This window comes from Bubalus bubalis, chromosome 5, assembly GCF_019923935.1.
Source record: "Bubalus bubalis isolate 160015118507 breed Murrah chromosome 5, NDDB_SH_1, whole genome shotgun sequence".
NCBI classification, from domain to species: Eukaryota; Metazoa; Chordata; class Mammalia; order Artiodactyla; family Bovidae; genus Bubalus; species Bubalus bubalis.
Window position 1 is genome coordinate 51,858,907 of NC_059161.1, and position 18,104 is coordinate 51,877,010.

At 35.4% G+C, this 18,104-nt stretch overlaps 1 protein-coding gene across 2 annotated transcripts in view; it reads left to right on the forward strand.

The window, feature by feature from the left end:
* The window catches only part of LIN9 (lin-9 DREAM MuvB core complex component), an 83,784-nt gene that overhangs the window by 49,928 nt on the left and 15,752 nt on the right, over nucleotides 1–18,104 (forward strand). Inside the window, exons 8-11 of one of the 2 annotated variants that reach the window (XM_006046076.4) lie at nucleotides 3,435–3,568; nucleotides 4,957–5,076; nucleotides 5,561–5,662; nucleotides 9,003–9,083. In XM_006046076.4, coding sequence (XP_006046138.1) covers nucleotides 3,435–3,568; nucleotides 4,957–5,076; nucleotides 5,561–5,662; nucleotides 9,003–9,083 — 437 coding nt within the window. The remainder of the gene's footprint in view (nucleotides 1–3,434; nucleotides 3,569–4,956; nucleotides 5,077–5,560; nucleotides 5,663–9,002; nucleotides 9,084–18,104) is intronic. The other variant, XM_025286035.3, reaches the window with a different exon arrangement.

Here is an 18,104-nt window from a genome sequence, read left to right on the forward strand (position 1 = left end):
GAAGATCCCCTGGAGAAGGGATGGCAACCCACTCCAGTACTGTTACCTGGAGAATTCCATGGACACACATGGAGTCACAAAGAGTCGGACATGACTGAGCAACTGACAGTTTCACAGTGCAACCACCGATATCTCTGCTCAGTTTTTGTTTGCTCTTTTATTAATTTTTAATAAATAAAGTCATGCAGACTTAGTGGTCAGCCAGTGACTTAGGCAGAAGTTGTACTCAAACATCTTAATCCAGAAAGGCCTTAGACTAATCTGTATGTGAGGTTGGGTAACACATACAAAGTTGATGTCAGTTTCCAGGTCATCCTTTAGTTTTTGCTCTTTACCAGACTCTCTTGGGTCTTTCCCACCAAATCACATAGTTTTCCACTTAGGCAAAAATTTATGGAGAGTTTATTTCAGTCTTTTTATGGCTCTCTATTTTATAGGATCTCCCTGTTAAACTCCTGCCTATATACTGCCACTCACCTCAGACAGGACTGCATCTTAGGCTTCCAGAGTTGTAGGGTTTTCTTATTCTTTCTTCATTGAGTTCACCACTCTTAGCTAACACAGTCACAGGTTTTTACTCACTGGTCCACAACCAGTCTGCCCCTCTGGCAACAAACAGCACTGTTTCCATGACCAACCATACACTAGAAAAACTCATTTCACCAATCCTTACCTGAAGTTCTAGCAATTTTACAACAGTGCTCATTTCTCAATTGTTTTCTGCATTTAGTCCGTTTCCAGTACCTTGAAATGATAGTCTTTGACAATCTTGTACAGGTTTTTACAAGTCTTTTTTCAGAGAAGAATCACCAACCTCTTCATACTGCCATAACTAGAAATTCTAATTCTCTGTTTGTTTATTTAACTTTATTGCTCCTATCTTCTATATACCTGTTTAATTTTCCCTTAGTTGGTCAAAGACTGAAAATGATATTTTAGTCTTCTGCACTTGAGTTTTTAATCAGTTGATCATTTCAAGCAGTTTTGCAATGAACATTTGTGTTCTATTAAAATAATATCATTTTCTTGTGTATAAAAATAGAGAATCCCCATGGACAGAGGAGTCTGGCAGGCTACAGTCCAAGAGTTGGATACAAGTAAGCGACTAAGCACAGCACACACCAAAATGTGTCATTTTGCCTAGTTTAACGCCTTAAATGTTCTTATTTTTTCACCCATGCTGGTTGTTTCCTTGGATTTTCCTGATGTTACTTCAAACTGAATTTAAATAATAGTGGCACAAGAATTCATCTATGTGAGGGATCCCCAAGACCACACCCAGATTTCGTTTGGCGATTCACTAGAAAGACTCAAGTGTGTGTACAAGTGTGACCAGTTGCTCAGTTGTACCCGACTCTTTGCAACCCCATGGACTGTAGCCCACCAGGATCCTCTGTCCATGGGATTTTCCAGGCAAGAATACTGCCCTTTCTTCCTCCAGGGCATCTTCCTAACCCAGATATCAAACCTGCATCTCCTGCATTGGCAGGTGGATTTATTACCACTGAGCCACCTGGGAAGCCCCAGAAAAACTCAAGAGTACTTGGCAAATAGTTGTATTCATGGCCATGGCTTATCACAGAAAAGGATGCAAAGCAAAATAAGCAAAGGGGAAAGTCAGTTCAGTTTAGTCGCTCAGTTGTGTCAGACTCTTTGCAATCCCATGGACTGTAGCACGCCAGGCCTCCCTGTCCATCACCAACTCCTTGGAGTTTACTCAAACTCATGTCCATGGAGTTGGTGATGCCATCCAACTATCTCATTCTCTGTCGTCCCCTTCTCCTCCTGCCTTCAATCTTTCCCAGCATCAGGGTCTTTTCAAATGAGTCAGTTCTTCACATCAGGTGGCCAAAGTATTGGAGTTTCAGCTTCATCATCAGTCCTTCCAATGAATATTCAGGACTGATTTCCTTTAGGATGGACTGGTTGGATCTCCTTGCAGTCCAAGGGACTCTCAAGAGTCTTCTCCAGCACCACAGTTCAAAAGCATCAATTCTTCGGTGCTCAGCTTTTTTATAGTCCAACTCACATCCACACATGACTGCTGGAAAAACTATAGCTTTGACTAGACAGACCTTTGTTGGCAAAGTAATGTCTCTGCTTTTTAATATGCTGTCTAGGTTGGTTATAACTTTTCTTCCAAAGAGCAAGTGTCTTTTAATGGTGGCTGCAGTCACCATCTGCAGTGATTTTGGAGGCCAAGAAAATAAAATCTGACACTGTTTCCACTGTTTACCCATCTATTTGTCATGAAGTGATGGGATCAGATGCCATTATCTTCGTTTTCTGAATGTTGAGCTTTAAGCAAACCTTTTCACTCTCCTCTTGCACTTTCATCAAGAGGCTCTTTAGTTCTTCTTCACTTTCTGCCATAAGGGTGGTGTCATCTACATATCTGAGGTTATTGATATTTCTCCCAGCAGTCTTGATTCCAGCTTGTGCTTCATCCAGCCAGGCGTTTCTCATGATATACTCTGCATACTCTTTTCCCTACTTGGGACCAGTCTGTTGTTCCATGTCCAGTTCTAACTATTGCTTCCTGACCTGCATACAGGTTTTTCAAGAGGCAGGTCAGGTGGTCTGGAATTCTAAGAACTTTCCAGAGTTTGTGGTGGTCCATACAGTCAAAGGCTTTGGTATAGTCAATAAAGAAGAAGATGTTTTTCTGGAACTCTCTTGCTTTTTCGATGATCCAAGGGAAAAGTACATGGGGCCAAAGTCTAGAGGAAAACAAGTGTAAGCTTCCAAGAGTCCCCTCCGTATGGTGTCACACAGGACTTGCAGAATTCCTTTAGCAGCAAGTTGTAATCACACTTATGAAGTGTTGTCTACCAGGGAAACTCATTACTCAATGCCCAAGGTTTTTATAGGGGACTGCTTACGTAGGCACCTTTTGCTTGGCATATACAAGAATTGGAAAGCTGGTAATCACATTGTTTGCACAAACAATCTGGGTACAGTTACCCACCTTTCTTAGTATGGCAGCAGCGGGAACACTCACTGTTCAGGCTCCCGGAAGTCAACCTTGTAGGCGACCCTTTCTAAGGATAGCAGTCTGAAGCCTAGTAAATCTTTTCTGCTTAGCAACCATGTCTTTTTTTCATTTGAATTATTACTAGTGCTTCATTCATGAGTATAATGACCAAGTTTCTTTTGTTGACTTTTTTAAAAAGTATTTTCCTCCTAGTTTGATAGATATATGGTTTCATTCATTTATCAAATTAAGGATCACCATTTATAGTTTTGTTGTTTGTTTCAAAAGTGTTTTAATTGTTCTTCTAAACCTAAAATAAAGTATTAATACATAACTTTTTTGGAATCTTTAATAGCAGTACTGTACTTTCTCCACTTTGAGGTACATGTTTGGAGCAGTTCTGTACGTGGGAGTTTTTTGTGTCCTAAGTATCATAAAGTCTTTTTGTTTCTTTTTTCAGCTCGATTACGTGGTGTTCATGATGGTCTCTTCACTGGACAAATAGATGCTGTGGATACTCTTAATGCTACTTATAGAGTAACATTTGATAGGGCAGGGCTTGGAACTCATACTATCCCTGACTATGAAGTTCTCGTGAGTATTTATTTCACAATACATATTTGGTTTATGCCTATAAAATATGTTTTGTAGAGTTTTCTTAGGGGTTGTATTTATGATAGAATCAAGATTTCAAGTCTCAAAGGAAGAGAACTTTAGGGGTTCCCAGCCCTGCCTCCTGAACTCCTGGAGCAGAACTCTAATTTTCTTCTACATTTTCCAGAATCTAGCATCCTTCTGCCTTCCTTACACCAAATTATAGTGTGTCGCAACTGATCAGTTGTTTTTATAAAACAACTGAAACAAGTTTTCCAGTTTACAAAAAGGAGTTGTTTTGTAAAACAACTTTGAAAGTTGAAGTAACATCTTGTACTTTGAAATATATGTATTTTTATATGTCCCTATTTTATCCTTAGAATATACAGGTGGATGTTAATAACCTCCACTTTTTGTAAGGTGAAACTGAGACATAAGTACATTAGGTAATTTATTCAAGGCTTTCAAGATGGATTCTTGCCAGGTTAAGTCTTGACTCCAGATCTTTTGAACTTCTGATATAGTCCATTAAACTATTGAACCGTTATTTCATGATCATGCTTAATTTAGCAAGGTAATGGAAATTATATACTTTCCTAATAAGTTAAAATATAAAGAGTAAATATAACTCTGATAGTTTTTTTAATGAGTAAAAACTTTTTTGAAAAAAAAATTGTTTGCCTCTAAGTATAATGGAAATTTAACTGTTTACATTAATCCCCCTGCCTCTTCATTCCTTTGTTATAAACTTGATTTTTAAGGATTCTGAACTTACAATTAAAAATCAGAATTTCTTTATCTCCTTAGTATAAAAATAGAAGACTGTTTTTCTGCTCCATACTTTTAAAAAAACTGTGACTCTGCTTACTGTAAGAGTTTCCTTATCAAACGTACTTTAGAGAGGAGTAGGAGAGAAAGACAATTTGGATTAAATATAGAGCAAGGTATATCAATCTTATTTTTTTCATTAAAGGATGAAATCTTTAAACCTCCCATTTCAAAAGAGAAAAATTACTCTTCTGTTGCATTAATGTAATTTCCTTTATGAGATCATCAAAACATCTCTCCCTGGCCAGATAAGAATTGCCTTAATAATTACAGTGGGTAATATTCAAATAGTCTTTAACACAGAGACAGCCAAGGGTGGCCATAGATCACTTTCCTTTCTTTCATAGATCACTTTCTTCTTTTTGTGGGTTCAACATCTTAGTAGTCAAGTAATATTCATACTCTGATTTAAGTTCTAGCCCTTTGATCTTTGTAGTTAATATATTTTATGATAAATCATAATAAACTAGTGTACATTTAATGCTAAAATAGAATTTTTATAAAGCTAAAATGATTGGTAAAGTTCTTCAAGTTTTGGGGCCTGTTCTCTTTTCAAAAAGAGTAATGAGCCTCATGAGACGATGCCAATTGCTGCCTTTGGACAAAAACAGCGGCCTTCTCGATTTTTTATGACTCCACCACGGTTACATTATACTCCTCCTCTCCAGTCACCGATTACAGTAAGTAATATTTTTTAAATATCACCAGTAATTTAAATGATTATTATGAATGTAAACTATGTCCTTACGAAATATACATTGATTGTAGTAACTTTAGGTGGTGCCCGCATTATTTGGAGTTGTCAGATGTTAAATAAAAAGCTAATAAAGTAAATAAAATAGTTGCTTCAGCTTGGAAATATTTTCCTTTTCATAGGATTTCTAATAGAATATTAATTATAATAGAATTTGCTCTTTATTCAAAATTTTATGATAGTTCCTACTTTGTAGCTCAAAGAACTGTATTCAATATCCTGTGATAAACCATAATGAAATAGAACATTTAAAAATGTAACATATATGTAGAAAGGAATCACTTTGCTGTACAATAGAAGTTAGCACAGCATTGTAAATCAAATATACTTCAATAAAATAAAGTTTTAAAAAATTAAAATGCTTCCTTTTGAAAGGTCAGTGGTTAAATGGTTCCCTTTTATTCCTATAGGATAATGATCCCTTATTAGGACAGTCACCTTGGAGAAGTAAAATTTCTGGCTCTGACACTGAAACATTAGGTGGTTTTCCAGTAGAATTCCTTATCCAAGTGGTAAGAATTGTTCTGAATATTTTGCTCATTTGTTAAAAAAAAATTCAATATATTTTGTGTTATTAAAGTTGAAAATTTTTCTAGGACCAAATATTTTTACACTTTTTAAAATCATTGTGTTTTAAAAACTGTTATTTCCAACAAAGCTTGAAATTAAGTTATAACAGCCAAAAAAGACTTAGAGGTCTATTTTTCTTGGGCTTTTCTTGGGTTTGGTTCTTATTATTTTGCTATGTTAAGGACTCTAGCATAAATGTTGTAGCATACAGTCTATGAAATTGAATGGTTAGCTGTTAATAAATTGTATAAATATAAATGTTTTTATTTAGTAACCTCAGTAATCCTGCCATTATCAGTCACCTCAAAACTTATGGTGTGTTGGCCAGCTCTCTGGTTAGGAGGAACTTTAGTTTTTTTCTGAGACTACAAATAGCTATTCATTTGCTAAGTACTTAATGATTAGACACAAAGAAATCTAAAGCTAAAGCAGAAACAAATAGCAATTATTATATAGAACAGTTTTCTTGAATAGCCTAACTCTTAATATAATGAGCTGTTTGTTTTGAAAATTAGGTTGAATAAATTATTTAGTTTGAATCATAGTCTAATGATGTTTGATTTGTTTCTTTTCTTTTCCTCTTCTTTTTCCTTTTTGAAAATAAAGCTATTTGGCTTGGGATAGATAGTCTTTATAAATAAAAATGTTTATAACATAAGCCATTAAAATATTCAGTGTTACCTTTTACAATTAATGTTATTTTGAGGAAAAGTCTTGTCACTTGTATGTATATGTATGGCATTTCTTATTCCTTAGTTATATGTTGTTAATTATCCTTGAACTACAGAATTATACCTTTTAACTTTCAAAGGTAGATATTTTTATATGAAAAATTTTAAATATGAAAAAAGCCAAGGCTTATCATTTCACAACTAGGGCACTTGTTTTTTAAAGACATTCTTTCTTTTATTAAATACTGGAAGTAAAAACAAAGCTGATATGTCATATTTGGGCAAGGGGTAGAGGGAGATGGGGAAGGAGGGTGAAGAGGAAGAGGAGTGGGGAGCAAGAGATCCACCAGCAGAGGGAGTCAGAAGCTAAATACTAATACACTACTTCTAAAGGATTGATGTTTTTATTGCTGCTTAGATGTTTTGATTGCAGTGCTTAATTTTAACTTCAAAATCTATGTGTAATGCCTAGTTGAAACACTGCTTTCATTATTTTAAGCTTTCTAGCAGGTAAAAATTAAAGCCTTTTTATAAAAGTACTTGTCTTTTGTAATATCTAAAGTTTTATGAAACTCAGGTTTGCTCTTGTTGAGCTGTAAGATATATTTTTGTCTTTGTCTGTTATTGTTTTTTCTTATGACAAAATAAACATCATTTTTTGCTAGTTTCATAATTCATAGTTCGCAATGAATTTTTTTTCTTGGGGTTAGGGATTTTGAGGAATCTAAAAAGACTGACCGACCCTCTCTAAGAGAGGACTCAGTTTTGAAAAGAATGAGAAAGAAACAGCATGATTTTCTATCAAAAACTAACAAGAAACACAAAACTGAAAGATAAACTAAAAATGGGAGAAAGAAGTTGCCTTCATCCATTTTTTACTGTTTCTTACTCAGTAGAATCACACAAATTTCCATAAAACCCAACAACTAAAGACAGGAGACCAGTCCAGAGCTCTGGACCTACTAATAAGGGTCAGTATATAACTGTAATATAGTATTACAGCATATAATATTATATATTATATATATATATAATATATATATTAATAAATATATTATTTTTAATATATTATAAAATATATTATAATAAATATAATATAATAATACAGTATATAATATAATAAAATATAATAAAAAACAGTAATAAGTATATAACATATCTTACCAGGCCCTCCCTCTACCTGTATCAACTTAGGTCAGTTTTTTTATTTTTTTAATTATCAAAAATTTAGTATATATGAAAGCAGACAGTTGTATAATGTATCTCTCTGAACCCATTATCTAGCTATAGCAGTTATCAAAAACTCCTGGCCATTTCTATTTCATATATACTTCTACCCTCTTTCTCTCTTTTGAGAAATTAAACATCATATCATTTATCTGTAAATATTTTGTTATGTATCTTTAAGTGGTAAGGGCCCTTTTTTTAAAAAAGAGACATAACTGTAATATTATTATTACATCTAAAAACATGTCTATTAAAAACATATCTTAATATCATCACATATCCAGTCAGCATTCCGGTTGTCTAGTTGGCTCTTAAATATTGGCTCTTCTTTTCTCCCATTAACCTCTTTGTTGAATAAACTGTATTATTTGTCCGTAGAGTGTCCCACTGTCTGGATTTTGCTGACTGAATCTTTGTAATAACATGCAGTATACTCTTCTGTCTTTGTACTTCATGTAAATTGCTCATTGAATATAAAGGTTTGATTTGATTTGGGTTTTTATTTGATTGGTATAGTTTGTATATGACCACTTTTATGCATACATTTGAATTCTGATAGGATGTGTAGTAGTAGTGCTCAGCCATGGGCAACTCTTTGCGACCGTGGACTGTAGTCCACCAGCTCCTCTGTCCATGGAATTTTCCAGGCAGGAATACTGGAGTGGGTTGTCATTTCCTACTCCAGGGATCTTCCCAAAGCGGAAATCAAACATACATCTCTTGTGTCTCCTGCATTGGCAGGCGGTTTCTTTACCATTAGCTCCACCTGGAAAGCTCTGATAGGATGCCCCTATTTTTTATCTCTTTTTAAATATAATGTTAGCTGCTACAAATTATCAATGCCTAGATCCATTCATTCATTAGGATTGCAGAAATGGTGCCATTCTTGTTCTTTGTGTATTAGCTGAAATCATTCTGTGAGGAAAAACTTCCCCAAATCTATTATTTGGTTACCTAATGGCATAGTTTGTATAGGAAAGGCAGGATAAATGCTTGATGTTTTTGGCTTTGTTTTCCAGTTCATGAGTTTGGTTACTAGTGTTCTCCAACAGTGGTTAATTTTGTTTAAGTATCGGTCTGAATGCATGGATTTTAACATATTTGTGCTTCAATTAATTATAGTTATTATTCTGATTGGTCTACACATTGTTCCAGTGAAAGCTTATTCAGGTTGACTTCTTATTCGTTTTGATGTACCTGCTTACAGTGGATTTTAAAATATCTTCCTCTCAGCCAGTCAGATTTCTAAAATAGTGTCTGTGCTATATTTATATTGAAACACATCTGCTAAAATATCTTAGTGGAAACTTACAAGTTTGATGTCTACCTGGTATATTTAAGTGCCTCTCTTTATTCCAAAACATCTCTTTTTCATTGTCTGTAGACCAGACTATCAAAAATTCTCATGATTAAAAAGGAACATATCAAGAAATTAAGGGAAATGAACACAGAAGCAGAAAAACTGGTAAGGATATTTTTTTGTTTACTTGTCTCATTTTCAAATGGTGGGGGCTTCTATATTTAAGGGTTGAAAATATTTTATGAAAGAAAACCTAGAGATAACTGTTATTTTAAAATCCTGATTTACTCTCCCTATGTTTTATTATACTGAACACATGCTTAATTAGCAGTACAGAACAGTTCATTACCCTGGACCTCCTTATGTCATTGAATAGGATTAATGGATATATATTAGATTCTTAGACAGTTTACATGAGTGTAGAATTCCTAGCATTGGTGTTTCTGACTAAGGAAATCATACTAGCAGAGGTTATTCAAATGGTTCAGAATAAATAAATCGGGAAATATGTAGGCTGGTATCTTTAGTTATCTTGACAAAGCTTATATCCTATTTTATCAATCTAATGAGTACAAAATATGAAAGTCAATTTAATTCATAGGAGAGAATTATCAGAATTTTTTAAGATGTAGAAAATATTCACTAAGAAAGTTTTTTAATCATACTGAAAGTCATAGTTATGATTTTATAGGATGGTGAATGGTTTTTATCTCCAACTGATTAGAAATGGTTGCTAGAAAGTATGAAAGAAAAGGAGAGCTCAGTGACTAGACTTTGAGGCAAAGGGCTTTAGCTAATTACGAGTGTCTGTCATGAGTACAAGAATAGGGAGTTGTCATAACATTAATCACCTCTTGCATCGAATGGTGTGAGGGGTAGGTGTGAATAAACCGCTGGACAAGTAGATACAGAATTGAATGAAGAACAGTCTTCATGTAGGCGTTTTTTTTAAAATCTGAACATGACTTTGAATTATCCAATTCAAACCCATCATTTTTATGGAATTGAAAACTGAAGACCAAAGATGTTGAGGGATTTGTCAGATACACAGACTATCAAAGATCAAAAAAAATTAGGCATAATGTGTTGCTGTTGTATATCCTGAACATAATAATATTAATGTGCTTGCTTCTTTGCTACTTGACTCTTGTTCTTATCTTGGTTTCCATTAGTTCTACTTCTGCCCTTTATTCTATGGTTTTTCAGTGTTCCCCCGCTGCATTTCCTTTGATCATACCATCTTTTCCATCTTGAGAAAAGTGTTTAAGTTCCTCAGTTGTGTCCGACTGTTTGTGACCCCATGAACTGTAGCTCACCAGGCTCCTCTGTCCGTAGAATTCTCCAGGCAAGAATACTGGAGTGGGTTGCCATTCCCTCCTCCAGGAGATCTTCCCAACCCAGGAATCGAACCTGGGTCTCCTGCATTACAGGAAGATTCTTTACCATCTGAGCCACTAGGGAAGCCATTTCATCTTCATGCATAATCAAATTATTTTACTTTCACACCACTAATTAGGACTTTTCCCTGTAGCTGGGTTTCACACCTTAAAGTATTAGATTTGACTCAGCTGAATTAATGTTACCTACTTTTAAATAAAGGCCTATTTTGATGTTGGCTTGGCTTCTTGGCATGTGGAAACTGCAGAAATCTAATTTTCTTGATAGACTTTATAATTTTATTTATGATTAGAAATAATTTCCATTATAAAAATTCAAATATTGTGAAACTAGTATATGGTATAAATATATTTTTATGCTTAGCATATGGATTTCTTCTTCCATGCATTTACTTTCATATTTTGTTTTGTTTTTTGAAGTATAGTTGATTTATGGTATTGTCTTAGTTTCAGGTATACAGCATACTGATTTAGTGGGTTTTGTCAGATTATATTCCATGATAGGTTATTATAAGATACTGGGTATAATTCCCAGTGCTATTCAGTATATTCTTGTTGTTTATCTATTTTGTATGTGATAGTTTTTATCTGTTAATCCCATACCCCTAATTTATCCCTCTCTATTTTCCTCTCTCCTTTGGTAACCACTAGTTTGTTTTCTGTATGTGAGTCTGTTTCTTTCTGCTTACACATTTATTTGCATTGCTTTTTAGATTCCACATATAAGTGATATGCAGTATTTTCCTTCCTCTGTCTGACTTATTTCACTAAGCATAACATTCTCTGGGTCTGTCCACATTGCTGCTGATGGTTTTATTTCATTCTTTTTTATGACTAAGTAATACTTCATTTGTGTGTGTGCAGGTGTGCGTGTGTGCCATGTCTTCATAAACCAATCTGTTGCTGGGCACTTGGGTTGTTTCCATTGTCTTGGCTATTTTAAATTGTGCTGCTATGAATATTGGGGTGCATGTATCCTTTTGAATGAGTGTTGTCATTTTTTCTGGATATATACCCAGAAGTGAAATTGCTGGATCCTATATATTTTTAGCTTTTTAAGGAACCTCCATATTGTTCTCAGTAGTGACTATACCAATTTACATTACCAGCCATGTACAAGGGTTCCCTTTTCTCCATACCCTGACATTTGTTTTCTCTAGACTTTTTGATTATAGCCATTTTGACTGGTGTGATGTGATACCTAATTGTGGTTTTCATTTGCATTTCACTAATAATGGTGATGTTGAGCATCTTTTCATGTGCCTATTAGCCACCTGCATGTCCTTTTTGGAGAAGTGTCTATTCAAGTTTTTTGCCCATTTTTGGATTGAATTGTTTGTCTGGTTTCTTAGAGTTGTATGAGCTGTTTATGTATTTTGGATATGAACCCTTGTCAGCCTCAAGTTTTTTTCTTTTGTTGATAGTTTCCTTAGCTATCTAAAAGTTTTAAGTTTAATTAGGCCCCATTTGTTTATTTTTGCTTTTATTTATTTTGCCTTAGGAGACTGATCCAAGAAAACATTGCTACCAATTTCTGTCAGAGTATTCTGCCTCTGTCCTAAGAGTGTTATGGTTTCAGGGCTTACATTTAGGTCTTTAAACCATTTTGAAGGGGTTTTTTATTTGGTTTGGTTTGGTTTTTTGTATAGAAAGTGGCAGGGTCAAAATGTATGAGCATTTTAAAGATTTAATTGTACTCCTAACTTAAGACGGTAGGCTGAACATGTGTTTTCTTGTCGCTTACAATTTCCACAAAAATAAGTACGAAAAAAAAGTTAATAGAATATATGGAAACAGATTGTTTAACAATGTATGAAAGGGTTGTTTGTTTTTTTTTTGTTTGTTTAACATTTTCTGACGTGTTGGGTGAAATTAAAACCTTGTATACCTGTGGCGGATTCATTTTGATATTTGGCAAAACTAATACAATTATGTAAAGTTTAAAAATAAAATAAAATTTAAAAAAAAAAAGGAAAAAAAAAAAAAAAAAAAAAAAAAAAACCTTGGCTAAAAGAGGCTGCATGTTGGAACCCTGAAGAGACTCCGGGCCAAGAGTTGCAAATATGATAGAGGAATGCAGAAGTGAGATGCTATACTTTAAAAGGAATTGATTTAATTTCTGTTTTCACATTTCCGATCTTCATCCGAGTGACAGAATATAAATGTGGCTTTTACCCAAGTTAAAAGGAGAAAAAGAAACTGACACTCCCCTAAAGAATTTGAACATACTGTTTGGAAAAAGTTAATGCTCTTCTGCTTTTGGTAATGGTAGGCTAGATAATTTGGATTAGTCTTCCTAATCCAAATAGTTAAGAACAGCTATTTCCTCTGGAATAAAATGTAAAAACAAGCCAAAGACACTGGAGCATTAATAAGGTATTTAAGAATTTTAGGGATAGGATCTAGGAAAAGAATTAAACACAGAAGGAGGATTCTGGCAGTTAGGATTCCTTTTTCCTTAGGGGCTTATGCAAATTTCAGAAAAGATGGCTGAGAAACCGAATAGTGTTCTCAAAGGGCTTCGAAGAGTGGGGAGGACAAAAATTAGAGTCCAGAGAACCAGCAAGGGTTGAGAGAAATTGGCAAATTCCTTCCATGTTCTGGATTGGACCCCAAAAAGGCTACATTGGCCCAGCTTCAGATTATTTTATCTCTGAAACTGAACTAAGTTGATTATGGAGTTTCCCAGGTGGTACTAGTGGTAAAGAACTCTCCTGCCAGTGCAGGAGCTATAAGAGATGTGGGTTTGATACCTGGGTTGGGAAGATCCCCTGGAGCAGGGCATGGCAACCCACTCTAGTATTCTTGCCTGGAGAATCCCATGGACAGAGGAGCCTGGCAGGCTACTGTCCACTGGGTCTCAAAGAGTCAGACACAAGTAAAGCAACTTAATACACACAGGCCCCAAAGCAGCCATCCAGAAGTAAGTAGTCCTCTTAGAAGAATATAATATCATACTAGACCTGAAATTATTTCTACAGTTATTAACATACAGTATCTAATACTCAATTTTAAATCCCAGAAACAGTAGGAAACATGATAACACTAACGAAAAACACAAGAAAATATGAACAGAGGGCAGATTAAGGAGAATGTTATTTTTAGACATAGATTTTGAATGCTTATTTTGTTTAACGAGGTGAGACAAAACAGAATTTTAGAAGAGAACTAGAAACAACAACAAAAATGACCTAATGAAAACTCAGGAAATAGACTACAGTAATCAAAATTAAGAATTCAACTGGTAGATATAACACAGCAGATTAGGAACAGCTGAAGAGAGAGCTAGTATTTGAGAACAGATCAGAATGTCCAGAATTAAGCATGGAAAGATGGATAGAAAGTACAGAAGAGAGGAATAAGAAATAAGGGATATAGTGAGGAGTCTAACATGTCTAATAGGGTAGCAGAAAGAGAAGAGAAAGAAAAATGAGACAAAAGGGGAGAGAGTTTTTGAGAGATAATAACTGAGAATTTTTCAGAACTCTCAAAATTCAACAGGCTACAAATCCAAGACCCCCATAAATCATAAGGTAAATAAAAAGATAATGACTCCAAAACACATCGTTGTAAAACTGCTGAAAGCCAAACACAAAGTGGGAGGTATTTAAAGTACCCAGAGTAGGATGGAGAGGGGGAAGTACTTTCAAAAACAGTAATTGTTTGACAGCTGACTTCTCCACAGAAAACACAGAGGACATAAGTGAATGGAATGACATCTTTATAGGGCTGAAACAAAATTACTTCCAACCTAGATTTCTATATCCAGTGAAAATTTCGTAAGGGTAAAGTTAATACAAGGACATTTGCAGGCAAGTTATAGAATTTGTTACCAGAATATCTGTACTAAAGGAAATAATACAGGTTTTCTTCAAGCGGGGGGTGGAGGGAACAACTTGTTTAAGACACTTAAAAGTTTCAAAAAGGAATGAAAAACAACAAAAAGAATGAATATGTACATTAGTCTAAGTGTCACCATATAAAATAATAAAATTGTATCTTGCAGTATTTAAAATATAAAGGTTTAAAAATACAGTGCAACATTTGTTTGTTGGTTAGGGTAAGGAGTGTGTATTCCACATAGATTTTGAAAAATGAAGAATGTACATTTTACTTTCTAAGGCACCTATTCAAATAATGGTAAAAGATTAATAACTACCAAGCTTATCAGGGGGAGTTGCATGAGGGAATGGAACAATTAAGTGTTCACTCAGTCCAAGAGAAGGCAACAAAGGAAAGGAAAAAATGACACCAAACAAGTGGGACACATAGAAGGAAAATAGTGAGATGGTAGATTTAAATCTAAACATTTTGATAAATAGCACTGAGTATAAGTGGACTAAATTTCTTAAATAAAAAACAAAGATTGCCAGACTGGATGAAAAATAAAACCCAGTTCCTACCATATGATTCAGCAGTTCCACTCCTGGGTATATATTTGAAGAAAACAGAAACACTAATTCAAAAAGATACATGCATTTCAATGTTCATAGCAGCATTATTTACAGTAGCCAAGATATGGAAGCAACCTAAGTGTCCATCAACAGATGAATGGATAAAGAAGATATAGTCTGTATATATGTGTGTACATGTATATACACACACGCATGCATACATGCTTACACACACACACACTCAGTGGGCTATTACTCATCCATAAAAACAGAAATGCTGCTGTTTTCAGTAACATGGATCGACCTAGAGGGTATTATGCTTAGTGAAAGAAGTTAGAGAAAGATGAATACTACTCTGTGTTATTACTTAAATGTGGAATCTAGAAAATAAAACAAACATGGATATAACAAAACAGAAACAGACTCACAGATATAAAGAACACATGGTTACCAGTGGGAAAAGGGTAAGGGGATGGGCAAGATAGGGGATTTAGAGTTACAAACTACTTCTATGTATAAATGGACTTCCCTGGTGGCTCAGATGGTAAAGCATCTGTCTACAATGCGGGAGACCTGGGTTCAATCCCTGAGTTGGGAAGATTCCCTGGAGAAGGAAGTGGCAACCCACTCCAGTACTCTTGCCTGGAAAATCCTGTGGATGGAGAAGCTTGGTGCAGGCAACTGTCCATGGGGTCACAAAGAGTCGGGCACGACTGAGCGACTTCACTTTCACTTTTCACTGTGTATAAAACAAATAAGCAACAAGGATACTACACAAAGAAATTCTTAATATTGGAAAGTAATTAGCCTCTAATTAAAATAAATAAATTAAAAATTTTTTTTTAAATTAAAAAAAAAAAGAAATTCTTTGTACTACACAAGGAAATTCAGCCATTATTTTATAATAACTTTAAGTGAAGTATAATCTATAAAAAAATATTGAATCACTGTGTTGTATACCTGAAACTGATATATTAGTTTAAATAGTTGTAAATCAACTACAACTTTTAAAAAAATCCAACTCTATGATTCTTGAAAGAGACACATTTAATATAAAAAAATCCAGGATAAAATCGTTAATGTATGAAAAGATAAACAATACAATTACTTATTTATTTATGGCTATGCTGGGTCTTTGTTGCTTTGCGGGCTTTTCTCTAGTTGTGGTGCACGGGCTTCTCATTGCAGTGGCTTCTCTTGTTGCAGAGCAGGGCTCTAGGGTGGGTGGGCTCAGTAGCTGTGGCACATGGGCCTAGTTGCTCAGTGGCAGGGATCATCCCAGATTAGGGATCAAATCCATGCATCCTGCATTGGCAGGTGGATTCTTCACCATTGAGCCACCAGGGAAACCCCAGCAATACAAATTTTAAAATAACAACAGAAAAGCATGTAACTATATTCATTTCAGTTCAGTCACTCAGTCATGTCCGACTCTCTGCAACCCCATGAATCGCAGCACGCCAGGCCTCCCTGTCCATCACCAACTCCCAGAGTTCACTCAAACTTCGATCCATCGAGTTGGTGATGCCATCCATCCATCTCATCCTCTGTCGTCCCCTTTTCCTCCTGCCCCCAATCCCTCCCAGCATCAGAGTCTTTTCCAATGAGTCAACTCTTCACAAGAGGTGGCCAAAGTACTGGAGTTTCAGCTTTAGCGTCATTCCTTCCAAAGAACACCCAGGGTAACTATATTAGTATCTGATAATTAAATGTAGGGCAACAGATATACTGGTATTACTGGATATAGAGAGAGATGCTTTCTAATGAAGAAAAGTTTAATTCACCATATCTTACTGGATGTAAAGAGGTGTGATTCTTAATGATGAAAGGTATAATTGCAAAATAATAACGTGAAAGTTATATGTACTTAATAACATGGCATCCAAATATATAAAGCAAAAATTGGCAAAACTCAAAGGAAAAGTACAAATCCACTGTTGTAACAACAGTTTCCATAGCCCTCTTAGTAACTAATAAAACAAATAGTCAAAAATCAGTTAGAGGGTTTCCCTGATGGCTCAGTGGTAAAGGATCCACCTGCCAATGCAGGAGACACGGGTTCCATCCCTAGTCCAGGAAGATCCCACATGCCACAGAGCAACTAAGCCCGTGTGCTGCAACTACCGAGCCTGTGCTCTGGAGCCCAGGAGCTGCAACTGCTGAAGCCTGCGGGCCCTAGAGCCCGTGTTCTGTAACAAGAGAAGCCACCACAGTGAGAAGCCCATGCACTGCACTTCTTTTACCACTAGAGTAAAAGCCTGTGTAGCATTGAAGACCCAGAGCAGTCAAAACTAAGTTAGTTAATTAATTAAATTTTTTTTAAAAATCAGAATATATACTTGAAAGACTCAGTTAACAAATGATTTCATTAGCATATGGAGACAGTTACACCTGCCAACTGTAGGATACCTATTATTTTCAAGCCTGCATGGAATATTTACAAAAATTAATTGTACACTGGTCTTAGATCAGATTTCAACAAATTGCAAAATGATTAAAATTCTCCAAAGTAAGTTCTCTGACCACAGTACAGATAAATTTAGAAGTTAATAACTAAAGGATCAGTTCAGTTCAGTCACTCAGTCATGTCTGACTCTGCGACCCCATGGACTGCAGCACACCAGGCATCCCTGTCCATCACCAACTCCCAGAGCTTGCTCAGACTCATGTCCATTGAGTTAGTGATGCCATCCAATCATCTCATCCTCTGTCATCCCCTTCTCCTCCTGCCTTCAGTCTTTCCCAACATCAGGGTCTTTTCCAATGAGTCAGTTCTTAACTAAAAGATACTAAGAATAAAACTCATGCTTGAAGATTAAAGAATACAATGCTAAATAAACCATAAAGCAAAGAATGAGTTATCAGAGACCAGAAAATGTTTTTAATTTAGTAGTATTGAAAATTATATACATCAAAATGTTATTATGCAGCCACACCTATTTTAGAATAAAAGGCATGTTTAAATTGAAGATGGACTGAAAAAAATTAGTTACATCTATCTCAGTAAGTTAGAATAAGAACAACAAATTAAATCCAGAGAGAAAAGTAATGAAATAGAAAACAAATCTAAAATAGAGATGATCAACAGAGTAAAAGTTCAGCCCTTTGAAAGACCTAATAAAATCGATAATCCTGAAAATGCTAATCAGGAAAGATACAAATTACTGCTATGAAGAAAGAGGGTGGTCCAGTGGTGGGGAATCAGCCTGCCAAGGCGGGAAACACGAGTTCTGTCCCTGGCCTGCACGCCACAACTGCAGAGCCTGCACTCTAGAGCCTGAGAGCAGCAACAAGAGAAGCCTGCACAGTGAAGTCCAGGCACTACATCACAGAGTAGCCCCAACTAGGAAAAGCCCACATGCAGCAATGAAGGTCCAGCGCAGCCATAAAAAGAA